General features: G+C 40.9%; 1 protein-coding gene across 2 annotated transcripts in view; it reads left to right on the plus strand.

Moving 5' to 3' along the window:
* The window catches only part of DENND5A (DENN domain containing 5A), a 1,739,423-nt gene that overhangs the window by 1,446,656 nt on the left and 277,484 nt on the right, over nucleotides 1-15,283 (plus strand). For both annotated transcript variants that reach the window (XM_044059112.1, XM_044059111.1), the window contains one exon: nucleotides 4,869-5,014. In XM_044059112.1, the coding sequence (XP_043915047.1) occupies nucleotides 4,869-5,014 (146 nt within the window). The remainder of the gene's footprint in view (nucleotides 1-4,868; nucleotides 5,015-15,283) is intronic.

The following is a 15,283-nucleotide window of genomic DNA, read 5'->3' on the forward strand; positions in this document are numbered from 1 at the left end:
GTCCAGCTGATTAAGATGTCAAAGTCCATTCTGCCTGCCCAGAAATTCACTAGTGCTTCGTTAGGTAATTTCTTAACTCAAATATGCACAATTTGTCTGCTTTATTAAGCCTGTCTAGGTCTTAAAGCTTGGCTTTTTCAGTCTTTCACCTGACATAGTACTCTGTTGGCTGCTTATAACTTGAGGAACAAAATGTGTAGTCCTGCCTTGTTGTATCTAGAATAGGATGTCTGGCTTCTCATACCTAAACCTAATTTCCCATACATTCTTTTGAATTTCATCTGCATTTATGATTATCAACTTACTTAGGAAAATTGATTCTCAAAAAGATGAGCATTTCCTGTTGACCAGTATTTAGCATATCTGCCTTTGTGGTCCACACAGACTGTCTTGCGGTTGAAATCTAAATGGGTGACTTTTTCCCTTCCAATCATGAGTGTGTTAAAACATGAAGTTGTACAATACTATCAGGTCACTGCTGAGCATTTCATGGCAGGCATGTGAGAAGATTGGGTTTGCTCTAACTGGATCCTTGATCACTAATATTCAGAATGCCTCAGTTGTCTTCTCTTGAACATCGCTAAAACAAACTTGAGCTTTTTGTAGAATACTTCCATCTCTTAGCTGGACCACTACTTGATGTATTTCTGTGCTTACCTTCCTTGCACCGTAATTTTATACTTGCATGAATAACATATTGCTGTTCAACAGCAGCTAACAGTTGATAAAGTGCATGGATAACAATGCTCCCTACTAAAGTTTTTAGAAGAAATGGTCTATGCCCTTCCTTACTGGTTCTTGATAATTTCTGGTAATTTTCTTACTTTATGTAATTCTGACCTGATATAAGGGACTGTGGCTGTTCATCCATCTCATTTACTTTCATGACCTCATGCCACCTGCCTGGATCATTTCTTGGTAAACTTCAGACATGATTTTAACACTTGACTGAAATTCTTACATTAAACATTTCATACCCTGGTTACATTTGAACATTACAATTCATTGTTAGAAAATCAGCCATGTTACATGAGGGTGGTAGTTCTGACATTGCCATCAAGGTTTGGATATAAAGTTTACTTTCTTGCGACTTTTAGGGGAATAGTAAGTTGATAATGCGCATAGCAGCTGCCTACCTCACAATCTCGTGTATTTGTAGTGCTATTCAGGACTTATCTTATCAGGCAGCAGTCTATCATCTCGTGAAAATGTGGGAGATTTCTTTATCTTTAGTGACTTTAACTGCATGTGAGTAGTAGCATGTCCGCATAACACAAAACTTTGTGAAGTGCCAGGGGAAGGAATATTACAGGTTAGAAAAGTGTGGCCAGTTGATTGACAGTATTGTCAATTACAAGCTCCACTTCTGCCAAAAGACACCGAATGCAGTAGGGGAAACTCAACCCTGTGCTTCTCTATAGAAGTAAACTCATGATTTAGGTGAATGACATGAGAAATCTGGATTAGAATGATGCCTGAGGATAAGAACGACAAACTAATTGTAAAATGCAAACAAGATGTGTTTGCACTGGTTTTCAAAGGAATCTTTTTCTTCCCAAAATGTTAGTTTTCACGCAGTAAGAAGGGAGATGTTTATACAAACTCTATGCCCCTTTAACATTATACAGTTCTCAAGGTGATGTTACCACAGCTGATATTATGACTCCTCCCAAAACATTTGCCTTTGTTTAGTGAACTTGGTTTCAGTTTCTTAATTTTGTTATTTACTTAATTTACTGTATGACTGCTCTTAACTTTTTTACAGCAAAGCCCTGAGGAAGAAAAGTTTCATTAGTAAACAATATATTAGACAATGGTAGCAAGAAGTACAGTATAAAGATGAGCAGTAAACAGTGCATTTGGTTCAAAGTTTCTGAAGGTTGGGCTTAGTTTTTTTTGTCACCTTTTCTGCCTTTCCCCTTTACTTATACTTTCTGATTTTTTTTCGATTTCATAAGTGCATTCATTTTTTGCCAATAAATTTGTTCTTTGCACAGATGGCAGCAGTAATGGACACACTTTCATCAGTTTTGTTTGATAATCAAGCTTGGAAAATCAAATTTCCAACCCTTTCAGGTGAAAAATATTGTGCTGTTCAATTACATACAAACAGGAAACTAAATACTTAAACTGTCACAGACCTTTACTTGCCCATTCTGTATCTTTTCTTCAGCAAGAATATTTGTTAGGATTCTAGGATCTGTTTCAAAGTACCTAATGTTAGGCTTAATGAGAAGTTCATTGATAAATCTGGAAGCTTCAGAAACGAATCAGGACTCATTATGGAGAACTGTTCCATAAATTTCTTCTTTGGTCGTGGTGTTAAACTAATAAACTCACTGATACATTTCAGTCCAGCAGGTCTTTCTAGTTTCTCTATGTAGCGTTATCAGATATGGTTTTAGGACTACGTTGGCAACTTAGAGACTGAGGGAACCTGGCATCTCTCTCAAGTGAAAATGTATTTTATTATGAAAGAAACCATGGCCAAGTCAGTAAACATGAATTCTGTTCCATTTTAATTGAATCCTGGTATTCTGTCAGGTATCACAAACGACACCACGGTGATGTATTACCTACACAATCAGGCAGGGATCTCATCATTATTCTTAGTAGGATAGCAGTAGTATTTTAAGGACAGCTTCTCTCCTTGGTGAGGACATGTCATGCTGTTTACATCTGTTTTTCACTTGAATGTCCTGGCACATTTTTACAGCTAGAAATATTCTTCTTGATTCAGAAATGTACAGTACACAGTAGTTTGTGTTTTTTTTAACAGATGCAAATAACAAGTAGCATTCTATGCCGCTCTTATCTGAATAGTTTAGCATTTTCTCTCAGCCAGCAGATTAGTTTCTCACAGATGGGAACATCATATTGTCGCACTGTTACTAACCAGAAGATGTAATCCATCCATACATCCATCCACAACCCCTTTTCCCATTTTTTAGACATCGGGTTGGGGTGTCACTTCAACAGTGACAGTCATCTAGAGCCGAGCTTTACACCAGTAGTTGGCTACCCCTGGCGTGGTCAGAAGATGTAATGATGACCAAAAATAGATTCTTTGTTTTCCATCCTAATAAATAGTAACCAATAATTTGTACTACAGCTACTTTGTTTTTTTTTCCTCCAGCCTTTCTCATTCTAAGAGTTCTAGTAAGTACAATAAAGAGAAAAACATAAATCTTTTGCCAGTTATTTTATTCTGAGCAAGACAGGCATGATTATTTTCTTTTTTGCAAATGTCTCACATTTAACTGTGCATGCAGCAAATGCTCAATGATTTACTGAGCAGATCCTTGTTTTCCTTTTAGTTTGAAGTCTTCCAAACAAGCCAACGCAATGGTGTAGAGCAGTAAAGCCCTGACTACAGCCCAGGTGACCCGGTTTTGATTGAGGATCTGAGTAGCACATCCCTGGGGGAAGGTTGTGCATTTGCATGCATCTTGCAATTGATCCCTGATAGACTGGAGGCCTAGTCATAAAGGGGAATAGGTGGATGATACAGGCTGAGGTGGATCCAGAAGATCCAGTGAACAAGAAGAGAAGAGAAAGCTGGTGGCAGCCAATGGTCTGCTGTGGGGAACCAAAAAAAAAAAAAAAGAACTGAAAAAAGAAAAGTCCTTCATGCAAACAATTCATAAACAGTTTTAAAAGTTAAGAAAATGATTGATTACATTTTTAGTAAGCGTCATCTCTATTAAAAAGAATCCAAGAAAACATCTATTTAAAAATTTCACTTGAAGAGGAGAATTTATGTTATTATTATTATCAGCACAGTAGAGTCTCACTTAACCAGTGCCCTTGGGGATTGGTAGATGCTGGTTAAGAGTATGCTCCAGTTGCTTCAGATATGCCTTGCTATTTTTGATTGGCTCTTATACTGGCATACAAGCTAATAAAAAATTGCAAAGTGGAGCCTCTTCTACTCAATATGGAACAGTGGGCTGTTGCACATTGAGTAGATGTGGTTCCCTTTGCGATTTTTGATTGGCTCGTATGCAGGCATACATGACATTCAAATGTTGGTTGCTTAAGAGTGCCGGTTGCTTGAGTCCCGGATAACAGGGTATTTTACTGTATAAGAGTTTGATAGCCCTTTTTCTTACCCTTTATTCTTAGGTAAGGCAATTTTTGTTAGTGATGGCATTTCCTTGTATTTTTTTTTTCAGTTAAGGCTGTTTTTCCTGCCTTTCAGATGTTTTTCAGTCTTTTCTAGATGTAGTATATTCACTTATAAACTAATTCCTGGCCTGCCTGTCCATGACCAGAAATCAAAAAGTAAAATGTCTTTTTTTTTTTCTCCTTGTGGGACCTTCTCCACAAACACCTTTTGCAGGAGGACACCTGTGCCCCTTTCTTCATTAATGTGACAACATCCGGAGTCCCTGCACCTTAAGGAAAGTTGTTTAGCAACCTTTTAGAAACCTGGAATTTGTTCAGCAGATTGCATACAAACAACTTGTGATGCAGTAGTCCTCGCAAAAAAAGTAATTGTCTTAAGAGTACAATGAAATTGCAAATAATTTTTGGTGATATTGCTGTTAACAGGGATTTTTAGCTGCTGTTTAACCTGCACTTAAGAAGTGAAGTTAAAAATGTTGCAGTGAATAAACCTCAGTCATACTGGATGTGATTACTTTAAGATGGAGTTTTGTGAAAGTTTAGTGTTTCATGTACTTTATTCTTACATGAGTTGTCGTAATGAAATAAAATAACTTTCTGTGGTATGCATGGACTACATAAACTTATTACAGTGCTGTGTCATCCTAACATTACCTGCAGAAGTTATAAATATTTCTAATGCACTGCAAGTTGTCTTTTATACAGTTGTAGTTGAAATGTTTTCCTCTTTTTGAATTCAGTGATCCCTTACAATGTGCTGATTGTAGCCAGTAAGAAGTTTGGTGGTTCCATGTTTACGGCAAATCCTTGGATCTGCATCTCAGGAGAACTGGGAGAAACAGGGATACTACAGATACCCAGAAACACTTTGGAGATGACCTTTGAGGTTTGTATTAACACATACTGTATAATTGTTTAATTAAAGTTAGCTTGTAAGTAGAATGCTGAAATGTCAGCGCCAAATCATAGTAAGATTTCTTCTATCTGTGTCTGATCAAGTGAAACAACTAGGGGTAACAGCTTATAATCCCTCTGAAGTCTGAGAGAGATGTTAGCTGCAACAAAAGGAAATATTGTGTTGTGTGGGACATACGCTTACATGATAACTAGAGGGGTAAAGTCTTGACTGCAACAGAGGTGACCTTAATTCACTTGTAGCCCAGGTTAATTAGACCACATGTAGAATTCTGTGGTCCCTTGTGCTTGTATAGAGTTGGTAGTGTTGTAATAAATAGAAAGACTACAGAGATCATATACTAAAATAATTTAAACAGTAAGACATAGGTGTTATATAAACTGTCTACAGAAGCTCCAGTTGTATATACTTTGAGTTACAGATTATTAAGGGGAGATTGATTGTTACCATTCACGTTTTAAAAATGGCATCTCAGCTTTGACACTAGGGATTAAAATAAATAGCAGTGTGTTAGGCAAGGAACAGCAACATATCACTACAGGTGGGCATATATGTAATACTGTATTGAACAGATTAATGTTTGTGGTCTAGTCCTTCTTCATTTTTTTGCTGGATCGGCAGAGAGCCGATCCTGCGACCGACCTCGGTAAAAGCTCCTCGAGAGCTAATTCCACGGCTCCGAGGCCCCTATATCCCCACAATGGCGGCGGTAACTTCTCAGATCTCATTTGCCGCTATAGCTGGCCAGGTGCTTTTTACCGCTCAGGCAGGTGAGTTTGGATTTTTACAGTATTTCTATTTCTAACCCCTTTTGTCTCACACCATAACCTTTCCGTCCCTGTCGGTGCCGGGAGGGAAGGTCTCAGCTCAAGTGGTGATTTCAGGGTGTGCCTTGTCACAGTGTCTGTCTTGCCATGCAGAAGTTTCCCCAAGTTTCCATTCCTCCTTCTTTTCTCTCTCCTTCCTCCCGCAGTCCTCATCAAGGAAGAGAGGCAGCAGTGCAAGAGAAGCACATTGACCTCTGAGTTCAATTGACTTGACACTGACTCTAGAGGAACTAAAGAAACCCTCGACCCTCTGTCCTGAGGAGCCAAGGACACCTTGAGATCCTGGAAACAAAGAAACAGACTGGCTGGAAACTGAGGGAAACTCGGGAGGATGAATCTCCCAGTCTTGTGCCAGCGCTCCACCTCCTCTTGTACCTCCCTTGACCCCTTAAGGAAGTGGTGGCAAGGAAGGCTGGGACGGAAGTTCTGAGCCCAGTGGAAGGCTTGTGGAGGAGACCACATCAGTGAATCTACTGCCCCTAGAGATAAAGATTTTTTTGAAAGGAGGTGTCCTGTTGGATTCTGTTGAACCGCTGCGGCCAACCCACTGCAGGTTAGTGATCTCGGGTTCCGTCCGTCCATCCTCCCAATAAGGAATCCATGGACCATGGAGCACGGCAAGGCAAGCAGATAAGTTCAGCGAACCTTTTCAATGCGCTCGGGCATTGAATTATCATTGCCTTCACTCGCCTCCAGAGAGCAGATCATCATGATACTGGTGAACTGATATGCTGATCTACAGCTGGAGAGGGTTTCAAAGACACCGAATTCCATCGTTAACCTCCATGCAGCTGGTCTCCATATGCTGCATGGGGGGCTATAGAGCCGCAGCACACAGGTGTTGCCTACAACGCCAACGCCTGGCCCACTGGTGGCAAATTATTTTATGCTCAAGGCCCAAGCATGCCCTTCCCTGAATCATTTCAAATGTCCACATCCCAGTTTGTCCACATACATTGACTAGGGTGTACAGAAGGTACTCTCCTCTCGAGGAGGAGAGTCAGTTTCTACCCTTCCCACAGGTCAGAGGGGAGGGAGAAGAGTGAAAAGGACAGCAAACAATCCCAGGGAGTCTCATCTGACAGGTCGACTCCCCCATTCCCTAGGAGAGCAGAGAGGGCAGACGCCCGCCAATGGGAGGCAGTGGAGGTCCGCAGTGCCAGGTGTAGCAGAGAAATTACTTCGACAACCCTTTCAGAGCCCTCTGAGGGGTCCCCCGTCCACCTCGGAGGTCGAGGCAGATTATCCCCTGTACACCTTCTCCTGGCTGGCCTTTACTCAAGACAAATGGGTCAAAGGATCATATCCCAGGTTACAAAATTCCCCTTTGTTCACATATCCCAACCCAAAAGACAATGATCCCCCCCTCACTGGCCTCGACAGATAGTTTCCCTTTCTTCATCATTACCTTTTTGGAGCAGCCTTGGCATCTGTTTCTTCTTGTGTAGAATTCCTAAAATCTGGAACTGTTTGCTGGTTTTGAAAATAGCTGCAACTAGTATGTCAAATGTCAAGCTACAATTATCAGTCCTGATATGGTAACAAGGTTAATGACCCCCTTTTATTGGATACAGACTCTGAGATGACCTCTTTGGAGGTTTTTCAGTTTGTTCTCAAAACACTTTGCAACATAGCATGTCCACATTCTGAAAAGTTGTAACATTGCCTAAATGTATTTTTTTCCACTGGTTTAGTTTTGGCATTACCTGTAAATGTAAGCACTCTGAGCTGACTGGTTGTAGTATTCTTGTTATCGAGATAGTTTTTATAGAAAGGTTGGCTGCAGATATAGCAGTAACAGTGCTGTGTTCTTATTGTTAGTGACCTAGGTTTGAGTGTAGATCCTGGTGTTTTGATGGTAGAGGGCCATTATTAATTAGTCCAGTGGTTGTTCACTTTCTTTGGGTCTAGATGGCCAATATGTCCACGTTTCTGCATGGTAATTATCACAGACAGGCTGCAAGTTCAGCATTTCTATACCACATTACTGATGTAATGGTATTTATTTTATCCGTTAGCCAAGTTGCATTAATTGGTACACTGCACATTCTTTATGAGGAATTATACATATATGCAGTGTTTTTAGTCTATTTAACATTTCATGAATCTCCCAGAATTTGAGTTTTCTTGTCTTGTACATTTCTTTCATAAATTTAGGTAACTGGGCAAATTTGTCTGTTTTGCTTAGCGTTGGTTACAAGTACATTTAGTTTTATATAAAGCTGTAGACACATGTAAGCATTTGTTTTCCTGTTGCATATAGACATGCTTAATAATGCAAACTAATCTGTCTGAAATGCATATGAATTCTGACAGCTGTGAAAGGATGGCACAGTTAGTGATACTGTCTTACACTTTCTGGTTATGAAGTTCAGTTCCTAGATTGGGTACCTCCTGTTTGGAATTTTAATATGCACTCCATGTTTCTGTAGATTTTCACTGTAGTGTCTAGTTTCTTTCTACAGCCAAAAGACCCACGTAGGTTGATTTGCAATGGTGAAGTTGTCCCCAGGTGTCTATAAAGTGTGTTTGTATGTGTGTAGTCATGGTTAGGCTGACAACCCATCCAGAAAAGGAGTCAGCCTATTGAGACCCTCAGCTGTATAAAATGGATTTTGAGCAGAAATGAGTGGTTGGGTGAACAGGTGGATGGAACAGTACCAGAGTATATATTTAGAGGTGAAACGTATTGGGTTTGTGTATTCTGATACTGGAAAAATTTACATGGAGATTATGGAAAATTTTATAAAAATAGTGGAGCGCCTTCTATGTGGAGTCTGCATGTCCTCCCCACGGTCGAGTGGCGTTCGAAAAACATGCGTGAATGGGCGTGCCTTAGTTGAAGGTTGGGCATCGGGCTAGCACCTCGGCACCATAAAAATCGACTGCCAATCATTAGCGGACCAGAGTTCCGCTGTGGCAACCCCTAACCGGGAAAAGCCGAAAGAAAACACAGGGAGAATCCAGCTGTTAAACATTGTGAGTGGGCAAAAATCTGAATATTCCTCCAATAAAAAATATTTTCAACTGGAGTGATGCATTGTGGTGATTTCTAGCATACTAGAAGTGATTGGCATCCATAGAATGAACTAATGTAGTGTGGGTATTATGTATCAAGGAAATGCTGAAGTGATGTAAATTGTGATGTAGAGTTTCCCTGCTGTTGTGTAAGTGCAGGAAGAATGAATATTATTCAGGAGAAAAAAAATGTATCATCAGTCCCAATGAACAAAAAGTTCTGATTAGAGTGGTCCAGAAGTTTTTATTATGTTACCGCTTTAGCAGTCACATTCAGACATTCTCAGGAGTTTTTGGTTCACGAACTGTAGTCCTTGTAGTCCTTGGGTGCAGAATGTTTTGTGACATTGTCAATTAATAATAAATGTGACTGAGATTCATTTGTATGATACTTATTGTTAAATAGTTTTGTCAGCTGATACACTGTCACATAATTCATAATGCTTCTGTGTAACTCAAGGCTGCAGCATTGCAGATCTGCATTTGATATAAAAAGTACTGCTTTAAACTGAATGTATTACAAAGTACTACTCTTCTTCCAGAAATGCATACATTGAAACATAAATAAATGTTGGTGAAATAAACACTGCCTGTGCTTGCTTATTAAATAGTGTCACTTCATCATCCATGGTTAGTTTTGTGCCTCTTACCCGTAACCATATATCCTGTTTTTCTTTTTCAGTTGCCTTGCATAGGTCATGCTTTAGTTAAAATAAATAAGTAAATGAACAGCCCCAGAAGTGGAAGACCTGCATTTCATAACAACAGTATGCTACTCATGTTAAGAAAGCTGCCCATCACTAGAAGATGTTCAGTTCATTTCTAGGGATAGATGACCATGGATAGGCCTGTCTCATTACAGAATCTGTTTCTGATTACATGGTACCTACACAAAGCTGGCAGTGATCTGTATTACACAGTAAATGGTATATCTCTTGTATTATGTAGACAAGGAAAAAGTGCTAGCTATAGAGACAGCTTTCTTCAGATGTGATGTTGGGAGTCCTTCTCAGTGGCTATACATTTGGGATAGCCTTTCCTATATTGGCTATTTTCTGTTCGTCTCAAAATCACTGGCTTGCCTGTCCCTGCTGGTAGATGCCATGACATCACATACTATGCCTGGAGAGCATGCCTAGTCCATGAGCCCATCATTTCATTCCCATCCACTGCGTAAGCATATGCTGTAAAACAGAAAACAACAAAACATTATAGAATATGGATCTGTAAATAATTATGGATGGTGGGGAACAGTCATACATAATGAAGCAGTGTGGGGATAACTAGCATCTACTAAAGAGGATGCTTTTACAAAATATTGATATAGTCAGTGCTTGTTTTTCATGTTGCCATAGCTACCATATTCAGTGTGTAAAACACTGCAACTTTATAACTGTTCTTCTGGGCACCAGTTTGGTAAGCAAAGACCCACACTGGCACATTATTACATTGGTGAGGATCATGGTGAGAAGCATTGCCATAAGTTCCAGTGCTTCAGTCTGTCAGCTTGCAGAAGAAAGAACTCCTGGCCTACCTTAACTACCTAATACATTTTCATAGAGAGCTAAAACCCTTACTGTGACTTGGATGGCATGTTCTTTGTGTTTCACTGTTGCAGTCATTACAGTTGGGTAATCTGCTTGCAGGTTGCCCTCAGTCGGCCTGAATTCCAAAGTCTTGGGTCCTGTGTCGATTGCTGTCTCCCCTTCCATGACGTCAGGTTGTCAGGGGTATAAAACAAGCAGCCGACGCCATTTTCTGTAGTCTTTCTTGCCGCGCGATTTGGATGACTTACTTTGACTGGTGACCTAAACACTGGAATTGCTGGTAAGGGCTGGGAGAGGAATGATGAGTCAGATGTTTACTTGTCTATCTTAGGAGAGTTAGAGGAGTGTCTATGACACTGCTAGAAGCTGGAGTCTAGAAGATCACACAGGAGCATTTGGTTGAGGGAGCAGAGCCTAATGATGGCTATACATAATGAAGCAGTGTGGGGATAACTAGCATCTACTAAAGAGGATACATTTACAAAATATTGATATAGTCAGTGCTTGTTTTTCATGTTGCCATAGCTACCATATTCAGTGTGTAAAACACTGCAACTTTCTAAATGTTCTTCTGTGCACCTGATGCCCACTTCTGTTGATTCGCAGGCCGCTACCAAGACCCTTTCGTAGTTCACTATGCCGCAAAACTGTTCTTCGACCAAGGATCCTGTGGTCGTTTCAACCTTGGATGGGTCTGGAGCTGCTGAGCAGGCACTGCCTTCCAAGGAAGTCCTTCGCACTACCAATCTCAACACAAACTGACATCTGATTTTGCGACTACCATTCTTTCTAAAACTACTGAGTTTCTTAGGCCCTGAGTATGAACCACACACAAGAAACCGACAACCCACTCTCAGGCGCCTGCTACCTTGCCTCAGTCTCAAATTCTTAAAATGGCGGAAGACCTTATCATGCTGATCAGGGGAAGCCAAGCTACCTCCTTCAAAAGGAAAAGAGATCTGTTCCCTGTAGTTTTGTCTGAACAACAGTCAGGTGAATCTGAATATGAAGACATGCAACCCCTCTCCACTTATTAGGATTCTGATGCAGAGGATTCCATTCCTTCAGCCTCTCCCCCAGAGGATTTTTCCTTTGAGGAAACTTTGCATACCTTAAGGGAGCATTTCCAATGGGAGAGTCAGGACTACCCTCAGTCTAAAAAGAGACTCAGAGAATTCCTAGATCTTCCACAACACAGACCTTTGGCCATCCCCCCAGTCCTGGATGTTGTGGAGGATGTTTTCCTCGAATCCATCTTGACTCCTGACACCCTTTCTCCTGCTTCCAGAAAAACAGACAGGTACTATAGAGTACCTGATTCACACAAATATCTTTTTAAAAATCCTACTGCTGACCCTGAGGTAATTTCTCAAGGGCCAAAAGGAATTAAAGCAACCTCTACTAAGAATCTCACCGCTTCAGGCAGGGATTCCCGAGCATTGGACAGATGGGATAAGAAAGTATATACCTCAGCTACTCTTGCTACCAGGTATTGTCAGTTCCATATGCTGAAATTTCAGCAGCATACGTTGGAACTCCTTAAACAAAAAATGTTTTCCTTTCCTGCTTGGGCAGAATGTAAGGATTTACAAGAGTTAATGCATTCTGCAAGTCAAGTAACTAAACACAATTTGCACTGTGATTATGACGCCCTAGAAGCTTCCTGCAGGGCAGCAGTCACTGCATCTGTCATTAGAAGGCATGCGTGGCTTAAGGAACAGCCCCTGCCAGATCATCTCAAATCTAAATTTTTGGATGCCCCCTTGCACAAAGATAAATTATTTGGCACTAAGGCAGAAGAGGTCTTAAAAAAGATGGAAGAAAAATCTAAATCTATGCAAACAGATAAGGATTTCTTGCAGGCCCAGCCCCTAGGTTCAGCAGGCATTGTCCCGCCAAACACTGGTCCTTTCCTGCTCCCAGTAAACCGGCCCAGCCTAGGCCCTTTGGAATCAGACCCCCCCCCCCCGACAGTAGCCCCAGGGAATGCAGAGATCTAAGCAGTGGACTACCTCCACTTCAAAACCAGGGATTTCTAAGCCACCCCCTTATGGTAAGAACTCACAATGACTCACCTCCCCACTCCCTCCCTCTGCCCAGCTTCACTTACCCCTAGGAGGGGAAACTCTCCTTTCATGCAAGCACCTGGGCCACCATTACCAACGACCGTTGGGTTCTCAACGTAGTGTCCCAGGGATACAAATTTTCTTTCCACATCCTTCCAACTTCAAAAGGGTTCCCAGATGTATCTCCAAACCAGTGGGCAGAGGCGCAAAAGCAAATCCTTTCTCTGCTCTCTATGAGGGCAGTAGAGCATGTTCCTGCAGAACAGAAAGGCCAAGGTTTCTACTCCAGACTTTTTTCTGGTACCCAGAAAAGCGAGCACCTGTCACCCCATCCACAATCTGCCCATTCTACACACCTTCCTGGTGATCCCAAAATTCAAAATGCTCACCCACCAGCAGCTGCTACCCCTACTCTTCAAGGATGCTTGGCTAGCCACCCTAGACTTAAAAAAGGCCTACCTCCACATTCCTATCAGGGAATCATGCAGGACATATCTCCGTTTCAGGGCAGGATCTCAGCACTTTCAGTTCTCTGCGCTTCCCTTTGGCTTATTTTCACAAAATGTCTGGCTCCAGCCATTTCCTTTTGCAGACAAAGAAATATCCAGATTTACCCATACTTAGACAACTGCCTAATTCAGGCAGACAGCCAGGAAAAGCTGCTCAAGCACCTGGCCTTTGTAAAGTTCCTACTAACCGCCCCTGGGTACACAGTCAACGAAAAGAAATCCAAACAGGTACCCACCCAAAGGATTATATTCCTGGGAGCAAGCCTGGACACAGCATCCCAGATGGCATTCCTTACATCAGAAAAGCAAAGTTTCCTGACAGCCTGCTTCTCTCAACTAGCCACCAGACCCCAGCTATCTGTAAGGAAAATCCTGCAAGCTCTGGGGTTCATGGCATCTTGCATTCTACTCATTCCATATGCCAGACTGTAGAGTTTTTAGCTGAGTCTAGAACTTGTTCCCACAATTTCCAATTATTTCAATATATTTTGCTCCTTCCCTTTTCTAATGATCCCTCTTCCAGTTCTTTCATTTCCTTTATATTCAGTATTTCAAACACAGTTGGTTTAGGCTTTGATTTCCATTTTCTAGTAATTGCTTTTTTATCAGTTAACAGAGTTAAACTTAAGGCTTACTATGTCTAGGCAATTCAGATCCCGTGTCCCAGCTCAGAAGAATCATTTTCTTAGTTACTCCCATGTGCTTATCCAGTATTTCTGACAGAGTATGCTGTAGGGAAGTTTTAAAATCTGCCAACTCATTACAGTCCCAAAACATATGTTCCCAGTTACCTTTTTCTTCCCCATCACACCTTCAACATTTGCTGTCTACCTGAGGAAAAATTCCCTGATGTCTGCTTGGAGCATAAAAATACCTATGCAGTTACTTCCAAGCAAAGATCTTAACCTTCTGGACTTTGCTTCGGACTTGGGAGCCATACATATTTCCTGTTGTTCTCTTGTAAATTGCTTTCCAGCCTTTCTTCCTAGTCTTTTCTAAACTTCTATCATTGATTCTTCTACTTACCATGCAATGTGTTATATACCACACTAATTATCCCCATTTTAACAGCAGCTTCTGTTCTAGACTCAGCTAAAAACTCTACCAGAGCAGATCTTTCTCTTAAGATACCACTATCCTTTTCTCTTTGCCTATACTCTGATATCAGTCCCTATTAGAGGCAGTCTGTAGCCTGCAGTCCAACTGTCTTTTGCCCTCTTCCCATTTTATTACCTTTCCCTGTCTAGTTATTTGCTCCCAATATCTTGCCTCCTCTGACAATTTTCTCCTGCCCCATCTTGCCTATTTTCAGTGCCCCTACTTGCAGTTATTCCTGTTGGCAAAATCTCCTTTCTTTCATGCTTGTGTTCACTTAGATCCTAGAATACTTTCTGCCACTATATGAATGTAGCCTATATAGTTATTATTCTCCTTACGGATCTACATCCAAAATCCCAGTCTCTCTCTCTCTGTTTCTTGAACTCCCCCTCCCCACTTCATCATCACTCCTTTCAATTTTTAATTATAATCTTCTGCTTGTGTTTATGTATATGAGCATTAACTGTGTAGCTGTAAAATATCCATTCAAATCACGTAGTCCTAAACCTTGTTCTGTTGGAAGAATCAGCTGATTCCACATAACTTTTGCCCTCTTATCCTAGACAAATCACTTCAATTCTTTATTAATTATTGTCCACAGCTTCTCCTGTTGAATAAAATATGCCTGACCCATATGTAAGCTAAAGGCACTAAAAACATTTTCACTGCTTGTCTCTTACTATCCATATCCATATACAAGAGCTTCTAGTTTCTCAGTTTTTGTATTATCTTTTGATCTGATGTTGTCAATCTTCACCCAATCCTTGACAGTGGGTTCGGTTCTGAACCTCGGAACCAACTCAGCCATATCTTCTAGCTCGCTCTCTCCAAACTCTCGAGTCAGGCACTACTCATAATGCTCCTCACAGGTATTACCTCAGATCTTCTTTGCCGCTTCGCAGACCAGACACGTTAGCTTCCTTCTCTTGAGCCTTGGCTATAACAGTGAATAATTCTTTAATATTTTTTCCTCTTTGAATTTATTCTTTATCCCTTATAAATAATTTACTGTCTAGTTCCTCTTACACTATGTACCTGCTCCTCTTAACTTTATTCTGCTTCCTTTCCTACCCTTGGCAGAATTTAAGTACCGTTGCTGATACTTTCTTCATGTCTGTTACCTTTTAGGTATTCTATTTTACCATCACTAGTATTTTTCTCTTATTTTTCTTTA

This window comes from Protopterus annectens, chromosome 17.part0, assembly GCF_019279795.1.
Source record: "Protopterus annectens isolate FY-2018-M chromosome 17.part0, PAN1.0, whole genome shotgun sequence".
Lineage (NCBI taxonomy): Eukaryota > Metazoa > Chordata > Ceratodontiformes > Protopteridae > Protopterus > Protopterus annectens.